We start from the raw sequence: 20,283 nt of genomic DNA, 5'->3' as shown, positions 1-20,283 counted from the left end.
ATGCTGTTCACCTTCAGAGCAGATGGTCTGAGTCCAAATTAAAGCATATTTTCTTTTTTTCTTTTTTCTTTTAAACATGGCTAATGAGAGAATTTGACTATACATATCTATAATGGGTTTTATTTTTCTTGCCTTCTTAGAGGGAGGAAAGAAGGAAGTTACAAGGATTTGAAACTGAAAATAAAATTGAACTAAAAAAACAGAAGCAAGCACTAGGATTCATATTCCAAGTAAGTATAATGCCTTTTAAAAAATTATTGGTCTGAGGACATAAATTGAGGCTTTTCACTATTTTAATTTTACTATTTCTCCCTGTAACTCATTTAGCTTTTCTTGTGAGTTTTCAGATGCTATGCCATTTAGTTTATATAAATTTAATATTGATATTCATTGTCTACGGTACCTTTCAGCAAAATGTATTTTCCCTGATTATCTTTTAAGTCTATTTTTCCTGTTGCTTTGAGATCATGATTGCTACCCCTGCTTTTTTTTTTTACTTCAGCTGCAGCATAATAGATTTTTCTCTAGTCCCTTATTCTAACTGTGTTCATTTTTCTGTTTCAAATGTATTTTTTATACACACGTTGTTGGAGTTTGCTTTCTAATCAATACTAATACTCTTTTCCATTTTATGGGTGATTTTGTTCCATTCACATTCAGTTATGTTTGTTAATTGTATATTGTTTTCAATGTTATTCTTATATTCTTTTTATTGTTTTCTATCCCAACTTTATACAGTAAAGGTAGTGAAAGACACACTGCTCAACACCAGTGCTCTGGGTTTAACGCAATCTGCTTCCTACTCCCTTACATCTCTTTCTTGTTCACCTAGCACCTAATCAGAAGTTCTTATCCTTTCAACTCCTCTTTGTGATCCATCCTCCTTAGTTTTTTTTTGCTTAATTCATCTTTAATTTGCTTAATCTACCCTTTCTCTTGTTCCATCCCCTCTTCCTTCTTTTTCCTCCTGTTTTCCTGCTGAGTGAAATGAATTTCTGAACCCAACTGTGTTTGTGTATTTGTTCCTCCTTTTACTGGTTCAAATGAAAATGAGATTCAAGTGGCACTTGCTCCCCACTTTCTTCCTTGTATGTGGTCTTCTACCTGCACATTCTGATTATATGAGATAATTTCCCCCATCCTGCCTGTTCCTACCCTCCCTTACCTCTGTTCCTCTTCCCCTCCCTTTCTTCAAGATCATCCAAACATAACAAAACCACCCCCAGGCCTTCTGTCATTCAACTTCCTCTATAATGCCTGATGCTAATAGGTTTCTGAGGGAACAGGTATCGTTTCCCCATATTAGAATGTAAACAGTTTATCCTTGTTTACTTTCTAATGATAGCTTGCTTATGTTTGCTTACCTTATATTATGTTTTTCTTAACTTGTATGTTTTTATTGTTTCAAAGCTCTTGTCTTTTCATCAAGAATGCTTGAAATTCCTCTATTTCATTAAAGATCCATTTCTACCACACACACCTCTTTTCCCCCCACCCCCACATTTAATAATATACTCAGCTTTGCTGAGTACATTATTCCTGTTTGTGTAAGGCTATACTTTTTACCTTTTGGAAAATCATAGCCTAATGTCTCGGCTCCTTTATAGTAGTAGTGGCTGCTAAATCTTGTGTGGTCCTTACTGTGGCTCCTCAGTACTTGAATTCTTTTTTTCTGGCTACTTGCAGTCTTTTTTTTTCTTGACTTGGAAGTTTTGGATTTTGGCTCTAATGTTACAGGTAGTTTTATTCAGGGTTTTCTTTAAAGAAATGTGCCTTCTTTTTATTTTCATTTTGTCCTCAGGTTCTAAGAAATCTAGGCAGCTACCTTGAAATATATCTTGGTTCTTTTTTTTGGTCATAGGTATAAGTACTAAGCAGTACAGTTATTCTTAAATTCTCTCTCCTCAATGTTTTCCAGAGCAATTGTTTTTCCTTATACTACCTTACATTTTATTTTTTTTCAGTCTTTTGACCTTGTTTTTAATATTTTTGCTGTCTCATGGAGTTATTAACTTCTATTTGGTCACCCAATTTTCAGGCAGTCTGTTGCTTGGGTAAAGTTTTGTACTTCTTTTGCCAAATTGTTAATTCTCAACAATATTTTCTTTTATAGGGCTCGATTCTTTTCCAATTTTTTACTCCAGAGCTCTCGTTTCATTCATAAAACTTTTTTTGTAAGCTCTTACTTCATCTCTTCCAAGAATTCTAATTGAACTGGTGTCCAAACTGTGTTTTCCTTTGAGCCTTATGCTTATAGATGTTTTGGACTCATTCTCTTTTGGAAGAGTTTGTGGGTTGAGTATTAGTGTTACCATAATAACTCTTTATGATGGGATTCTTTTTTTATTTGCTCATTCTTCCACCCTATTTCTGAACTTAGGACTTTTTTTAAGAGCCAATGTATATTTCTAGAGGGAATGTCTAGGCCATGCTTGTGTTCTTTTTGGTCCTGCTACTGTTTTCTGGAGATAATAAATAATATGTTATTCCAGGATCTTAGAGAGCTCAGGCTGGGGATCTGGTAGCTTTAAGTGCTCTAAAAGTGGTCTGATGCAGGGCAAAGTCTGAGAGCTGCTCTCCTGGTCTGAGCTCTGCAAATTCCTGACCTCGGTTTGGGTCTGAGCAACAAAGCTGTGGGATTACCCCTGATGGAAGTTCCAGTAGACTGCTTCTAGGCTCAGCCATCATCAGCCAGCTAGAAAGCTTTGCATGTTCAGAGTGATAGAACTTCAGGTTCCCTTTTGTTCTGGGGTTCATGTCCTGGTTATTCCACTACAGACAAGGACCTAAAATTCAGATCCCACTGCTGGGGTTTGGGCCACACAGCTGGCATTCTCTTCTCTATTCTTTGCTTAGCAGATAGCCTAGGACCAGAGACCACTCCTTGCTCTCAAACCTTCCATAGGCATGGGTTCTCTCCTCAGTTTTGCACTGAATCTGTGACCTAGCACTGGGCAGTGACAGAGCTGCCAGTTGTCAATTGTTTCTGCTCCCTAAACAAAGTTAGCTCCCTGTGTATGGGTCTAGGACCTTTTCTTGGCCTGTTGAACAACCACAGGAAGTTCCCTCATTCAGTCCCTATGGTGGAAAGCTTTGTGGGGATTGCTCTTGGCAAGATGCTACATCAGTATCCTTAGACCTCTTTGTACTTCTGTATTGAACTGGGCTGGGAAAATTACTTATTTTGATTTTTTCCCCCCAGTTAGGTCTCTGTCTGGCATTTTTTTAGTATCTTTCTGGAATAGTACTGTGGAAGAACTCAGCTATACTGTCTTGCTACTGTGCCATCTTGGTTGGTCCTTTTTGCTATGAAATTTCAAAACAGGTGGTATGTATCATTTTATTACCATAATTTTTTGAGCTCTTAATAAATGATTTTGGCATCTGAAGGCAAGTATCCTTGGTATATTTAATATTAGAAACAAGAATAAATAAAATGAGAAAAAATAAGGAGAACCTACTTCAAGTCCCTTTGGGGGAGAAGGAAGTAGATAGACTAAACTGTCTCTGTAACAGGAAGGAGAAGAGCAGAGAGGTGGGGCTTAATTTCCAGAAAGGTCAACAAGCCCATATGGTTTTTTACCCTTGGCTGAAGTTCCAGTAGACTGCTGCTAGACTCAGTCACTGTCAGCCAGCTAGAAAGCTCTGCATGTTCAGAGTGACAGAACTTCAGGCTCCCCTTTGTTCTAGGGTTATTGCTCTGATTATTCCATTACAGGCTTCAGAATAGGGGGTGGGAAAAGTCTTTTTGGTCCCAGAAAATACAGAGATTTGAGGCATGCTAGTTGTCAGGCCCCTTGTCCTGAGTATAATCTAGGGCAGGGCTGTCCAAAATGTGGCCACTGGGCCACGTGGCCCTCAGGGCGATTTATGCTATCCACCTACAAGCAAAGAAATTTACATAAATGAAGCTGAGCTATGGGCAAAGCTCTCACTAAAATGGCAAATCAAAATATATTGTCTATTGTTTCAGTAAAAACCTAAGGTTGGACAGCCCTGTTCTAAGGGAAAGAAATTGAAAACCCAAGGTCCACTGTCTCTCAGCAACCAGTGCTCTTTTGCCTTCTAGCTGTCTCTGATTTGCTCCCTGCACTGCTTACATCTTCACACATGCTCCAGTCCACCTCCTCCTCTCTCCCCATCCCAACCCTCCCTTCCTTTCATATGGCTGGGCAGGATGAGTATCTGCTGCTGCTTGTGGGTTGTGGGTGTGAGGAGGCAGAGTTCAGGTTGAGCCTAGGTAGAATTGGAACCCAGATCTCCCTGACCCCAAGTCTGGCATTCCATCCACTACGTAATACTGCCTAAGAGCTCTAAGAGAGCTTTCAAACATATGGTGTTGTAGAAGATCACAGGATTTGGAGTTAAAAGACCTAGATTTGGATCTTGGCTCTCATACTTACTATTCTCTTGACTTTGGATAGGCCACTTAACGTCTGTGTGCCTTGTTTCCTCACCTGTAAAATGAAGGGATTGGACTAGATTCACCTCTGATCACCTTCAGCTTTAAATCTGTGACCCTACAAAACTATGAAGACAATCATGGCACAGTCAAGATAATTTAACCTCTACTGAAGGTATCCCATAACCTTAGAGGAGATGGTACAGTCCCATTTTGAAAACCCCTGTTTGCTGAAAGAAAAGGTGGGACTGGGGTCTTGCCAGGAGCAGCCATACTACTATTCAGGATTTTGATTTGGTTCAAGGAGGAAATCAGATGATGTATGTAGTTGGGGGATTGCTTATCTGTCAAAGGGTAAACCTACCCATTAACCAAGACTGATTTTGGTTTTTCTTTTTAAGAAAGTTTAAGGATGACTAGGCAGGGGCAGGGGAGAGAAGAGAATAAATCTAGATATGTTAAGAGAACTAGGGAACACTAAGACAACTAAGAGAGCACATGTGTTTAAAAAGAAAAAAAAAGCAAACCACCACATCCCCTGGTAGGAATCTGTCTTTTTTATTTTCATCTCTTTACAGGTAATACCACCCATGATGATATTTGCTATGTATCATCACTGTACTCCTACAGAGCTGCTGAGAATGCAGAAGGTCATCCTAGGAAGGCTTCCCTAGGATCTTTTTTACAGCAACTCTGGTGGACTTCTTATTCCCTATAAGCAAGGGAATTTGGGGAGTTCTAGGTTGGTTTGTTTGGGTTTAAGCAGCTATTTACCAAGTAAGACTACAAAGCACAGATGCACACAAAGGATCTGTCTGCACATGAATTAAACTATCTGCATGTCTTATGAAGAATGCAACAGTGGAAAATAGACCTTAAATATTCAAAATATTATTAAACCAGAATCCCACTTTTAAAAGATGATTAAATTAACTTTACAAATATTTTAGACGGCACTATAATGATAATTTTTCTCTCATTTTTAAAATACACACTGCAAAAATATTTCTACTTTTCCATTCTAATAATACTGTACATAAAAAGCTATCAGATTGCTGTAATTTACACACACATTCTCTCAGCTGTCTTTTTACTCACCCATATGTTTAACCTTTATTCAGGCTTTAGACCATATTGATCTGGCACTTAAAATAAAAAGGTAGTGGTTTTGTGTTTTATTTTAAAGGGGAATGATAGTCTTCCTTAGGGAAATGATTTGTTAGTAAGGCAAAATTATGCAACATGAATAGAACAGAAAAAGTCTATGAAATGATGATGAATGATAAGAAGTCACCAGGAGCAATTTCTTTTGGGGAAAGGGTCACAACCAAGCTAAGAAGTTTCTTGCCATGTGACAGTGACATACATAACTTTTCTTTTAGCTTGGCAGCTCCTGTTGCTATTCAGCAATCTTGGCATTTCAGGATTGTGAGGTTATAGGCTTGTTAGAAAGCAGAGATTCTTTAACCGTATTTGAATGATTTGTACTCCACTGGGATGGACATCATGGTGTTGTCGCCTTTGTGATGGGGGCTGGGCAACACCTGAATTTCCCTGATGTGAATCTGAACCAGTTTGTACTTTGGGCTGATGATATTATTAAAGTAAAGAGTTTGCTGATGTTCTAATTTTTTTTCTTTACTTTTTTAGAAAAACAAAATCTCTTCACTCCAGTTCCAGGTTATGGTGCTATCCAACTGTCCCCGTCTACTAAATGAGCTGCCTCAGAGGAATCGCTCCTGCCCCGTCGGATTCTTGACCAGGCAGTTGCAGCAGCACTGTATGGCTTGCCACCAGCTACTGTACTTTAAGGGCTCCACGTTGGACTTTGTGATCATCCCCTTACAGCTGGAAAGGTAGAAAGCACAGGTAGGAATCAAAATCACCCCAGACCAGCTTCTCCAACAGTTGCTCTATGGCCATCACCCCTCCCAATAGCATGCAAGCCTCCTTTGTGTTCTTGAAAGTGCTCATACCACAAAGGTGCTGATGCATCAAGAAAATTCAGCCTAAGTTTGTTCTCCTTGATGTAGACTGCTCCTCCTCCAAGGGTCTAGGAGGTCAGACTACAGGATTAAAACAGCTTCTCTGCTATTATACCATGTGCTGGGTCTTTGTTTCTTTCTTGGTCATCAAAAGTTCACCTTAGATGGAGGAAAGTTGTGGTTAAGAGACTTGTCTTGTTCAGAGTAAGGCATTGTCTGACATGGGGTTAGGATTGGAATGTAATTCCTAGATTCATTTCCCTACCCCCAGGGATGCAACTGTGGGAACTAAACAGAAAGGAGAAAGCGAGTCTGACACTTAAGAGTCCCTTATGATGAATGTGTTAAGATGAAATATGCACATTAGGGTGATGGCCATTTTATTGATTTTGTAGATGAATGTGCTTAAAATGGAAGATTAATTGCTTTTTTTGGTTAAAGATGAAGAAGCTGTCCTAAAATCAGACACATCCAGCACCCATGTGAAAACCCTGGTGATGTGGGTACAATGCTTCCTTTCTGAAAGTAAGGTAGCATAGCTTTAGTCATGGCTGCACTATTTCTTTGTAGTTCAGCAGCTAAAAAGGCTTTCCGTCTAGTACCACATGTATATTTAACTTTCCAGTTAGACTCCCTGCTCCTATTTTACAAGTACCTTTTTTTTATCATTGCCATGAAGGGCAGAATTCATACGCCCAGGGAACAAACTAAATCTGTTAACTTCCAGTTCTGATGCAGCTCTGATTTCTTCAGTTGGAGCATCTATGTAATGTAAGATGGAGAAGTCATAAGAAAGCTTTTACCCTGAAACATACTAGAAAATCATAGCTGGGGAAATGGCCATTATTAGAATTTATAAGGCAGCCAATAAAGCTACTGAAAATGCCATTTACCTGCCCCCAAGAGACTTTGGGTGGTCCTCTAGTCACTCGAGCCTCTCTAAGCCCTAGATTTCTCATCTGTAAAATGAAGATAATAGTATCACAGGATTGTTGGGAAGATCAAATGAACTGTATGTAAAGAAAGTGTTATAGACCTTCAAAGTGTTATTACGTGGGTCACTTGGCATTATTATCATTATTATATACCTTTTCTGCTTAGTGCTTCCTTGGGAGGAAATCTGAACATAAAGCTAGAGCAAACCAAGTCCCACACAGAACAGAATGACCACGGCCTCTCCTAAGGACAATGAATGGCTTTCTTAAGTAGCTTTTCTATCTAGATTTTGAAGGTCTCTTTGGGGCGACAATTCTTGACCTTTCGAGGCTGCACCAACACTTTTTGTACTGTTTCCATAGTCAAACTAGATGGTTATGGAAATACTTCAAAAAGAAGTCCCAATGATTCTAGGAGTAAGAGTTGAGAGAGACCTAAGAGATCAAACCTTAAATACCTTGGTAAATTTGTTCAAATGGGACCAAATCACTATGGATAGATACAGTGCACATATCACTTGCTCAGTGGTCATTTATATCCTCTCATCACTAAAGCTAAGTTACACATTGTAAACAAGGGAATTATGTAATCACTTACAGAAACAGAAACAAGTTTTTACTCTGTTGCTAATTGTGTACTGCTCCTTGATGGTTTCAGATCACTTCGCTTATAACAATTGCTCTAGCCAACAGAAAGGGGCATTATTAAAGGATACATTAACTGTGTGTTGGCAGAATTTGAAAAGAATAGCATATAGCACACATTTACCCAAAGGAAAGGAATAGTTTTTTTCTCTTTTTTCTTTTTTCCCCCAAACCATTACCTTTCTAAGCGTTCAATACCAAAGCATCATTATTTACTTGTTCTCTCTAGCAAGCAATGCTTTAGTCTTTGTATAAGTATTGAATGAATTCCAACCAAATATTCAGAGGCTAGTAAAGTTATTGGCTATGAATTCTGTCCTTTTGCACATATCAACTCTTGAATATCTGAACCAGGAGCCATAGGAGTACCTGGAAGAGGCCAGAATTTAATTGTACCCAAGGAGCTGGCAGACAGGGAGTGACTATTCATGTTCCCTAGTAGGAAGTACGTACTCTAGGGTTGGCTAAGTAACCTCTCTTTTTCCTCTTTGCTCCCTCCCTAGTTTTATATAGTCAAATGTAAATGCATCACAATTTTTTGAGTTGGTCTGGTTGTAAGATCTGCATGGTGCTTTTCTTTAGTTTTACTTCACTGTTTTTAGGAAAACAACTTCGATCTCAATGCATACACTTAGTTAGCGAGTCCTGGAATGTTAGAGCTAGACTTTACCTTTAGAAATTATCTGATTTAATACTTTTGTATAGATGAGGAAACTAAAGCCTAGAGATGGGAAGTGACTGGCCAGTTTAGGGCCAGTTAGTAACTAGGGTAGAATAAAAACCCACATCTCCTGATGGTCAGTCCAATGTTTTTTCTGTTGAATTACACAGTTCATTATGGAAAGTTACTTTTGTATAAATTTTAAATGTGATGAAATGTTATCTGAAGTGATTCATTATTAAGCAATTCAAGGCATATACACACACACACATATATATACAGATATATGTATATATGGCATATATTTATATAAGTTTACATAAATATATAAAAGTATAAATAGATTTGTATTTTTTTCCTGCCTGGCTGTGAGGTAGACAGATAGGTAGATAGACATCTAGCTAGCTAGCTAGCTAGCTGGCTATCCGTCTAAATATTTCACAGCTTGGTAGAGAAAACTAGTAACTCTTTCATCTCCTCTTTTAAAAATTGACTATCTTAAGTCATTATTCATCAAATATGCTTTGGTCTCCAACTATCTCCATTAGAGACTCAGTAGAGATAAGAACCACTTGTGACTTCGATATTACTATTTGGGATCATCCCCCTGCTCATTTCAGTCTCACACAGAACATTACTGTGAAGTTGAACAAATCACTCTTCCATAACCATCTAGGCAATGAAAGTGTTATTGTGGTCTAGGCCTGTATATCTCTGGTCCTCTTGATTTAAGGCCAATATCCCAATACATCTGCTCAGGAAGGATGAAAAGGCTCAGTCAAAATGTCTTCCTAGTTAGAAAGCTCCATAGCTTGGCTTTGTAGCTAAGTAGTTCTTTGGATGAATTGTCTACGTTTTAAAACAATGGGCTCAAAACTCAGTGCCTTGGGAGTGACTTTTCCTGCCCTTTTGGTGCCCTCAAACAGTATGCCCACAAAAGGAAAGAATGAAAAGTATTAAATACTTTGCCTTTTGTCCTGACAATCTGTCTTCTATTCTCTTGAATAGCCCTATTTTCTGGAACTCTTGAAATACTCTTAGGATGGTTTGACCACAGAAGTACACACTAGGGGAGCCTCGGACCATTCATTTATAGCTGTACCCTTTTGTTAATTTCCTAGCTGTTTTTGCTTCTTGCTTGAGGCATCAAAGCCAACAGGTCTGATGTGTGTAAATAACCGTCATGCTTGGGAATACCCAAACTAGCCAAGACAAATCATCAGGCAGAGTAGGGGAACCTCTATTGGAGTCTACATTGTATGGAATTGGTCACCACCATCAAAAAGTATAATCCAGGTTGATAAATATAATCCAGCTTAATAAATTCTCACTGAAACCAAATTAACAGAGGATACTAAATTATGTAACCAACATAAAGGGGCTGCTGTGTTGCTAATTGAGCCTTAGGATTCATGCTCAGAACCAGATGCTCTGAGCCTACAGGGATCAGGAAACCTAGTGCTCATGGTCTGTCTGGAATTCCTCTACTGCACACCTTTCCACCATTACATGATAGAATATTTATTCTCAACTTCTGCTTTCTAGGCTTTAATGAATCTTGCAATTGACTCTTCCCTGACATTTACTACACATACCATAAAACCCAAAGGCAGGAGTGCCAGGAAGATTTATACAAAATTAATATTCAGGTTAGGAACAAACCTGCCAGGAGAACAAAACAAAAAACACGTGGAAGGCTTACAGTTGTGTTGGGAAACATTTTCTGGGAGACCTTATTTGTAGAAGTAAAAATGTGACAGCATCCAAGTGCCTTACATATAGTAAACACTTCCCAGATGTTTTTTAATAGGTACATGCACAGAAAAGGAAGGGTGGCATGGTCAAATGGAGGAAGGAGGTCTCAATCAGGCCCTTCCCAAAAGGCCTGATCATAAGTCACCACACAGACTATTGATATGAAGTTATATAGTTCACTAACTATTTTATGTCCATCCCTAGCAGTCTCTGAAGTCCTACTTCCTCTATGAAATCTTCCCTGACTACTCCATGGAAGAGATTGGTCTCCCCCTTTTGTATGAATCTATAATTTTTAGCATTTAATAGTGTTTTATATTGTTCTTTTTTTTAATGTATGTATATATTGTTGGAAGGCAGGGCCTGGGTTTTATCCTTTAGTCTGGCCCCTAGGGCTTAGTACAGGACACAAGAAACTATCAATAAATACTTGTGGACTGGTTGATACTCTCTTCTCCATTTCCCATTTCTTTCCTTCACCAATCAGGAAAATAGCTAAGTAACACAAACAGGCACGCAGCAGGAATCCCACAGCTCTTTTTGCCCTTGAGTATCTAACACTTGCTGCTTCCACACGATCAGGCAAGCACACTATTGTCAAACTCAACACAAATGCCACTGCTCTTGGTTTTTATAGCAAATAAGCATATCTGGTAATGCTGTTAGGTTGGAGAAGTTATTGCCAAAAAAAAAAAGACACCACAAAACTCAAAAAAAAATGTGAAATTTAATAAAAGAAATGAGTACAAGGTGAACAGAAAGGTACCAAAACAGTCAACAAATGAACGTATAAATGAAGCGGTTTGGGAAAGCATGTTAATGTTACAAATCAGAAAGTCATTCTGCTTACCCAATAACACTCATAACATTTAATGCAGACTGTCTCATTCACATTTACACAACACACACGCATAGAAAGTCTGCAAAATTTAAATCATCCAAAATCAGTTTACATGTAAATTTACTTCACAAAAGACATGAGAGGAAAAGCTAAGATGATCCCAAAAAGTATCCTTATAATGCCAGCCAATATGCAGGCGGAACCCTGGACATCCATTCCCCACAAATGACCCCTTGGAACTTTATATGTCAAGAAATAAGAGTCATGTGGATTAGTGTCATACCATAATGGCAGATTGTTAAATAAGATGTAGATTTTCAACTCACCTCATGCACCAAGGACTACTAGTCTGATTCAGTAAAAAAAAAACAAAAAAAACAACTCAGTCAAAAACTCAACAACAAAAGCCCAAATACAAATAAACATAAGAAAATTGATACATGTATAAAAGCTTATGCTGACATGTGTGACTTGCTGAGGGGCAGGTAATAGGTAAGGCTAATAAGACCAAGATTTAAGGTTTCATGAAACAAAGACGGCCTAGATGGAACTTCAAAGTTCACTTTTTTCTGTCAGGAACATCTGGAATCCATGTGCTTGTGGGCAGCCAATCAGGATACAGTTATTTATATCTCCAATCCCTTGGATATCCACATTCCAGACCTCAATATTGCTGGCCTCAACAAGGGCAGTCAGTAGTTGCTGACTGGTCTTCTGGCTCTTTTTCAAGTTCCAAGATTGACACCCACACTCCATCTAGTAATAGACATATTGCTCTATTTTCCTACAGAACCTGTGAATACATTGAACCACTGGGCCTCCTACTTCTCCACAAATTTAGCTGAGAGAGGCAAGTCATGATGATCTTTTCTCAGCAAACTCTTGAATTGGATCTAACATGTTAAAGGAAAGACAAAAGCCCCACCCTAACATGATTGTCTACTACATACAGATTTGCCTTATTTGCTCCTGAGGTCTCCACTTTCACAATAATGTGAATTTAATAAATTCATAAAAATAGCTAACCTCTTCTCTCAAATAACTTGAGAATTAGTATATCTGCCCTATCCCAGGGTGAGCTCAGCTCCCAATACATAGATGCTGCTTCTGGAAACATGCAACAAAAGCCAGGCACTTTTCACGCCACCCTATAAGTGGAAAACTATCCCGGATGAGAGCAAGGGGGAACCCAAGAATATGTTCTGGAAATTGTTAAAACAGGCCGGATGAGTGTATGGGGTGGGAGGGAAGGGGAGGGGAAATACAGAGGGAAGAATAAAGACTTTATTTTTCTTTAGAGACCATCCACTAAAGGTTATACAATAAACCCACATCTCTGCATTGGCAAAAACAAAACAAAACAAAAACACCATTGCCCAAACAATAAATGAAAGATTCTAAAGGCACCAAGGAGAAAGGACATTTGTTTCCTTTCAGCATAATAAGCAACAGTATGTTTGAGTGCCTTGCTCTTTAGGATTTTAACCCCAGTCTTTCCAATATCTGGCAAACCAAACTGCACTCCCCACAGTTAGCTGAGAAAAGTCAGTGCTGCTGACCATTCCTATACTGCTTGTGTAAATCAGACATCTTCATAATTTTTCTTCTGCATTTCAGTCAGGAAAACTAAATTATGACTTTAGAAGGAAATGTTATATCAAGATATTCTTCTAGCTGACTAGCTTCTTCTCTCTAGGTGTATATGGAGCAGACTTTGTATCTCAAGTGATAATAAGCATTTAAAAAGACACAGGGTTAATTATTTTTCCACTTGCAGTAAGTACCACTGGTTATATACTATTATCATCTGCCATTCCATTTACACCAGCAGTAGGAAGGACCCTATTTTATGTATCACTTTTGTCAGTAAAGAAATTCCAAGCACTGTCATAATATGAAGTTTATTACCCATCTCTCTGTGTATATTTTAATAATACATAGGAAAAGCTTAGAGAATTTTAGTGGTTTGTTTTAATGGGAAGTGTGTTATTTGTAAGAAATAATGGGAAGGGATATTACTTGGCTTTATTTGCATCAAGATACAAATTTAGAAGTGTTTAAAAAATTCTTAGGAAAGTTAAACTATGATTAGAAAAATTAAAGCAATTCAAGTGAATCTCACAGCACAGCGCATATACCAGACTGTTTGGTTACACCTAGGGCAGGCACCTTGTAAGTAGCCATCTCAACTTTGAACAGTTAAATACAACGTAGCTGGGGTCGTGGGGCTTCATTAAATCGGCACAAACTGCTCCATCAAGAGATGGTGACACTATAAATGGAAGACCAACCACTGGTTCTGAAAAAAATAAACCTTGTCAGTTTCAGTTCCAACATCAGCTCATTTTTTTGTCTTTGCATGGGGCTTGGGGAGCAGCCCAGCCTGTGGGACCTGACGGGCTGCAGCCCCCATGAGGAGTATTCAGCTTTTGCTGTAAACACTGGAGTCTGTACTGGCTCTCAGTTTGTCCTCACACCATGTTATGGGAGAAGGATCACAAGGTGGTAGGTAACTCAAGCAACTTAACACATGAAAGTCTAAAGTCCATTCGACATGTATATCTGTACGTGCTTTAACTGAAAAATAAAAATAAACAAAAAACACACACATTAAAAGATATGCGGACCAAATCAAAGAGAAGCAAAATACGGCAAGACAAGACAGTGGGAAAGAGCAGTCAGTTTGGCATTTGTGACAACTAAATCAGAGGAACAGCTTCAGTCTGTAACATCCCAGGCTGAGCATCATGGTCTGGTTGGAACTAGCTTTGTAAAAATAGATTAATATTTAACAAGCAATTACAACTAACCAACACCTTTTAATACACTGTCATTAAAAGGAAAGCTGGCGTACTGATGTGGGGCTCCCAGCACTCCCTGCTCGTCATGAGGATGAGAGGGACGGCATTTTCCCCAAAACCCTTAGCCATCCCCACACCACTGCTCACCACTGTTCAAACCGAATGAAGCTCTCTAATATGTCCAGTTAACAATTCAAAAAACAAAAACAAAACTCAACCTGGGCTTCGAAGTTCCAACCCAAATGAAAATGCAAATTAGCTGAGTAAGCAAAAGGCATGAAGAAGCAGGAACCAATACAAGCTATTGGTGCCCCCAGAAGCCACTGATAAGAGTGCATTCTTTTCCCAGCCTTTTCAGAAGGGCTCAGTGACTATCTGACCAGCTAGCCAAGGGATCCTCATCTGCCACTCAACTCAGAACCTAGTGTCATGCTAGCTAGGCCTGGCTGCCCAAACCCTTGTCCTAGGCCAGCCTTCCTCCCAGTCCCTGAGCCCAAGGTGCAAACCCCTTCTGCAGGTTCCCTCAGGTGGTTTTCTGGATGAGGTCATATGCTTTTTCTTTGCTATGCAGGCATTAGTCCCACCCCCAGTATCTTTTTTTAGCAAAGTTAATCCAAGAATCTATACTGATTCCTCCAAGATGGTACCACCCAATCACTCCTCCACTCCGTCTTTCTATGCCAGAAGTAAAATATGCCATGATTCCTTAGGATGCTTCACTAACTACAGCCTATGGAAGAAAATAGCTTTCTGTGAGCATCTGCTGCTAGACAAAGAGAATATGGACACGAAGGCTACTATGGTGGTGAGCTTCCATGTAAATTAAGTGATTGGGGTAAAAGGCAGAAATGAAGCAACCATGAAATCCATGTGACAGAAGAAAAACTGGAGGTTGTCCCTCAGAGGGTAGGTTTTAGATAAATATCACCCTGAACAAAAACAGGGTTTATTTGTCCTGTCAAACAACTGTCCCTAAAACAGTTCTCTATACACCTATGAGGGAATAGCTATATCAAGGGCAAGATCAGGGTAGTCAAATGGGGTGGGGGGAGGAGGGAGACAAAGAGAGAGAGACAGACAGACACACACACACACACACACACACACACACACACACACACAAAGAAGACAGAGAAATGGGGGGAGAGAGAGGGAGGGAGGGGGGAGAGAGAGAGAGAGAGAGACAGAGAGAGAGGGAGAGATAGAGAGAGAGAGAGAGGAGACAGTGAAACAGAGAGGGAAAGGAAGAGAGAGAAGGGAGAGAGGGAGAGAGACAGGGAGAGACAGAGAAAGAGACAGAGAGAAAGTTCCCCAGGAGGCAAAGCTGATCCCTGAGCACAGATATCTTCTCTAGGGCAATGAGTGCTGTGCAAATGAAATCTTCCCTTTGGAACACTGAGCTGGGCTCCCCTAAGCCTGTCCTGTCTCCCTGTACCTCTCAGATTCTATCCTGAAGGCCTTTGACCTTTCTTCTTACACTGAAGAGGGTTGGAGGGTAGAAGAGCAATACAAATAACTAAGAATAGTTGACATTTATGTAGCATGCTAAAGTTTGCAAAGCATTTTGAATGATTTCATCTGAGTCTGACCACAAACTTGTCATGGAGGTACTATAGGTATAGGCATTATCATCCCCATTTAAATGAGGAAACAAGCTCAGAAAATAAGTGATTTGTCTACGGTCACACAGCTACTAAGTAGCAGAGGCAGGATTTGAACCCAGGCCTCCTGGAGTCCAAATCCAGCACTATCCTCTGCACCACGTGCCTTCCACGAAGAGGTATTTGCCCAGAGTCATATAGCAAGTTTATGATCGATTTAAGATTAGAATTGGCACCTCAAGGGCTCAAACCCTAACCAAGGATGCTCCACCATGCTGTCAACAAGGGAAGTCGGGGACAGAAATGTTTCCTAAACACACAGGACAAGCGAAAGTGCTTTGGGATCTGGAAGGAGTGAATGGCTCTGGGGATCAGAGGGAGGAGAGGAGCTAGGAGGTGAAAGAGAAGACAAGGAAATGTCCCTCCCTTATTACTAAAAACATGTGGAAAATCGATCAACAGGCTCATGTGAGAGGCACAGAAAAGGGTTTACAGTCAACTTTCAATTATCTGTAACAGTGAAAGTGGAGCCTGAACAGTCCCATATGTTATCTTTGGGGTAGAGACTTTCCTGACTGTGAACTCACACTGACTCATAGTCACTCCACCAATGGCCCCTTTTCTCTCATTTTTCAAGCACCTCATTTTCCTTCTCCCCTTACACATGTGTATCCCCTCCAAGGTTCAGCCCTATCTTCAGTGTGTGCTCTGTTCTCTCCCCTGATGCTCTTTCCTCCTGACCCATGTCTTCAAGCCTATGCAGGTGACCCCTCCAGCTCTTCCAGAACTCTGCTTTTGTATTTCCCATTAACATTCAACACTTCTACCTGGAGATTCTGGTAGCACCTCACAATTCAAAACGTTCTAAGTTGAGATCATCATCAGCTACCCAGAAGCTGTCCCTCTCCTCACCTTTTCTGTTTCTGTTGACGGTATGCCCATCCTACCAATCGCATCACCTCATTACATCTTTCACCCCTCATGGCACGTAACCTCTCACCTGCCAACATATTCACTCTACTTGCAAATTTTTTTATAGCTAGGCTCTCCTCTAAACTCCTACTACAACCATGATGGACATTAACTCTTTTCTCCTAGACTGGAACAGCCTCTTCATTGCTCTTTCTGCTTCCCATCCATTCCCCTCCCTGCTACCCATCATCCTCACAGGCAGTTCAGATGTCAGTCTTCTATTCAAAAACTTGGAGTGGTTCTCCACTGCATAAACTCAGTCCTGGAATTCAAGGCTCTGTGTCCTACCTTTTCAGCCTTATATCATACTACTCCCCTTTCATACACTATATAAACTAGACTATGCTCTGTTTCTCTCCTCCTCCAGCGCTCTCACATCATGCCTTTGCTTACACAGTCTCTCCTATCAAACTTATGAATGCTCGTTGTTTGACTGACATTTGGAAAAGATCCTTTCCACATCGAGCTATTGAAATCCTTTCCGTTCAAGGCTGGAGAGGCCATGTCCTCCACAGAGCCTTTTCCTTGACCCCAGCTGAAAGGGATCTCTCCCTCCCCAGATTTCTCACTGTACTTTGCCTGAACCTCTCACCTCTCCTTTGCTCTCATCTCTACCTCCCTTGTATCACAGTACTTGGAGACAATTCCCCCATCCTCTCCATTAGGCCATATGCTCTTTGAGATCAGGGGCTACGTCACATCTTTGTATCACTAGCACAGGTTCCTAAAGATAGCCAGGCTTTGAGGAAAGTTTAATGTTTTGAGATGATAATTGACGCTGACATAGTGTGCTTGAAAGTTTACAATGTGCTTTATAAATATTACCTCATATAATTTTTAACAGTCACTCTATGAGAAAGGCATCCCTACTTATAGCGGAGGAAATGAAAGCTCAAAGAAAATTAGCTTGCCCATGTTCATAGAGCTACTAAGTATGAGGGGCAGGATTCAAACCCAAGTCTTTCCTTACTTCAAATCTGGCCATCTTTTCATTATACCAACTGAACTGAGAAAACAACTTGGAGGCTTGGGCCAGGACTACAGTCATCACAAATGAGAAAAAAAAAAGAACAATCCATATGCAAATAGGAATCTGAGTTAACTAAAAACTTAATGGCTAAATGTACATTGAACAGCTACAGTCAGATCCTATGGGTTAGAAAAGCCTGTGGAAGAGGGTTCATTTGGAAGCAGATTAAGAGGAGAAGTCTCAAGTGGTGATCAGTGTCCGGCTTCCCTCTCTACCAACATCCTCTGATACCCTCCCTGATCCCTTAGAGTCCATCTGCTCAGTGCTAACACTGATTTCTGCCAACCCAGAGTTTCATCTCAGCTTCTTCCCCAACATGGCAGCTACCAGGTTTGCAGCACCCTGGGACAGGACACAATACCTGCCTCTGAGGACCTCCACCTGCACTTTCCCCATCTCTGAGGCTCAAAAGACCAGAAGAGACAGACATCTATGGTTCCTAAGACCAGGTCTAACACCCCAGAGGCTGAAACTGCTAAGAGCCTTCATCCGTTTCTACCCTCTCCCACAGACCTTTCATTCCAAGCCATAAGTGGGGGTGGAGGGTATGGCTGTGCTGAGACTCCAGATCTGGGTGAAGAAATTAAGGTTATTTGAAACACTGAGGAAAATGACTGAGAGCCATTCCTCGCCTTTTGGGAATAGGAGTCAAAGATGACTTTGAGGTTCAGTGAATCTGAACAGTCTAGAATTGGAATAAGTAATTTTGCTGCTCCTAGGGATCTTCTAACTAGGACCCACCCTTGGTCTTCTATCTCTTGAGGAGTCCTGGTACATACTCCTTCTTCTTGAGGGGCTTTCTATCTATCTATGAAGCCAGATTTTCTTGTTCCTAATTCTCAAAGCCCCAAAGGCAGGGTCATCGCATCCAGCTCCTGAACCATGACTGCCTTTAGGACAGCTCGGCAGTAGCTGGGCTATTAATAAGGTAATAATCCTGGCTAGACAAAAAATTTCAAACAGTTCCTCCTCACACATTTTCCAGTTGCCACTGAAATGACCTGATTTAAATGTCCCCATGCCCAAGTGATCTCCCATCTCCCTGCTACAGATAATCAGTTGCAAGCTGATGTTAGTTAGCAGGATCACAGATTCATAGAATCCTAGATTTAAGATCTGGAAGGGACCATACAGACAGACCATCGAGGCCAAACCCTTCCTTTTATAGATGAAGACCTTGAAGCACAGGCAGCTTTGGTGGTTTGCCTGAGGGCCCACAGACACCAAACATGTGAGGCAGGCTATAAAGAGAGGCCTTCCTTCCTGACTTCGGGCAGTGCTCTCTCCCCTATGGCACTGTGCTGAGTACAAGGCCACTATGCAGCAGCAAAAACCATGAAATCACCTGGCACCATCTGGAAAACTGCCTGACTTCAATTTGTGTCTCCCTCGGGCTGCAGGTATCTCTGTCCTCCACCCGGCTTGTCCATATCAACCCCCACCACCACCCCGCCCCAGGGGCAGCTCTTCCACCCACACAGTCCTCATGATACCCTGGGACATCTGGCAGGACAAGACAGCTTAACTTTGACCTCCTTCCTTAAATAATCAGGCAGGAAAAAAAAAGATAAGGGCAGGCAGGTACCCCCTATGATATACCACACCATTAAAATGCCTGAATTGTGGTTCTGGGCCATTTACAACCATAGGCCAGAACCAAGGTTTGCCAAGGGGGTTATCCTGGTCGCTGCAATGGACAGAGAGAAAGCAGGAAAGTGAGTAGGCTGGCGCCAGCCACTTACTTTTTCTTGTCTTTGTCCCTTCTCAGTGGTTGCTGTGAGGTGGCTTGTAAGGCTTGGGCCTGCATGGCCTCGACAGCTGCCTTCCTCCGGTTGAAGGCAAGTTTCTCCTCCTCCAGTTGTTGTCGCTTTTCCTCCACCTTCCGCTTTTCTTCCTGGTGGGTCCTCTTTAAGGTCTCAAATCTCTCATGAAGCTAGAGGGGAAATCTGCTTATTGAAAGAAATGTCCTCCTCCAAGGTCCTACCTGGTCCCTGAGATGCCCCCTATTCTCCCAGTTTGATTCTTCTGTGAGTCTTAACCCTTGTACTCAATTTCTAGCCCCCTATGGTAGTTTCCAAGGATGTGAGAGTGAGACAGAAGTCTTTTGGGACTACTCACCACCTCAACAGAGCATCTTCCCACACTCTCCCAGCCCTCAGCCTACTGACATACTCCACTCAGGGACCTCTGACTCGTCACTTACCTCCTTCTCCTTCTCCTTCAGCTCCAGCTCTGTCTCCTTCACCTTGTTCACAAACATCTGTCTCATCTCCTCTTCTTTTTTCTGCAGCTCACATAGAAACTCCTTCCTCCTAGTTTCATAGGTCTCCTGGAGGCTAAACAGGCCCAGGCATTGCCCAGGGAGAGGGGCCAAAGGGGAGGGTTACAGAATGATGGCAGATGGATAGAAGGGAGAATTCTAACAGTGAAGGGAAGGGTGGGCAGAGAATGATGGTAACTAGTGATATGGAGGACTAAGTAGCTAGTAAGGAAGTAGGTATAATGTGATTAGGGTTGAAGGGAGGGAAAGGGTTGCAGAAACTCTTTTCTAAGGGTCCCACAACCTGAGACAAAGCAAAGACAGACCCAGGAAGTCAGCCAAACTTGATAAAACCTATTCTTCTGCTGAATGAAGATGTTCAAATCCTTCCCTCC

General features: G+C 41.0%; 1 protein-coding gene across 7 annotated transcripts in view; it reads right to left on the bottom strand.

Moving 5' to 3' along the window:
• Positions 1-4,941: 4,941 nt before the first annotated feature.
• The window catches only part of SEPTIN8 (septin 8), a 35,528-nt gene continuing 20,186 nt past the window's right edge, over positions 4,942-20,283 (bottom strand). For 3 of the 7 annotated variants that reach the window (XM_036749551.1, XM_036749553.1, XM_036749552.1), the window contains exons 8-10: positions 19,832-19,964; positions 19,371-19,561; positions 4,942-6,250 (exon numbers count right to left, since the gene is read on the bottom strand). In XM_036749551.1, the coding sequence (XP_036605446.1) occupies positions 6,127-6,250; positions 19,371-19,561; positions 19,832-19,964 (448 nt within the window). In that variant the 3' untranslated portion in view covers positions 4,942-6,126. Of the gene's footprint in view, positions 6,251-13,111; positions 13,802-19,370; positions 19,562-19,831; positions 19,965-20,283 lie in introns of those variants that run through there. The other 4 variants (XM_036749556.1, XM_036749557.1, XM_036749554.1 and 1 more) reach the window with 2 other exon arrangements.

Source organism: Trichosurus vulpecula, chromosome 3 (assembly GCF_011100635.1).
Source record: "Trichosurus vulpecula isolate mTriVul1 chromosome 3, mTriVul1.pri, whole genome shotgun sequence".
NCBI classification, from domain to species: domain Eukaryota; kingdom Metazoa; phylum Chordata; class Mammalia; order Diprotodontia; family Phalangeridae; genus Trichosurus; species Trichosurus vulpecula.
This window is presented reverse-complemented; position numbering and strand designations above follow the sequence as displayed.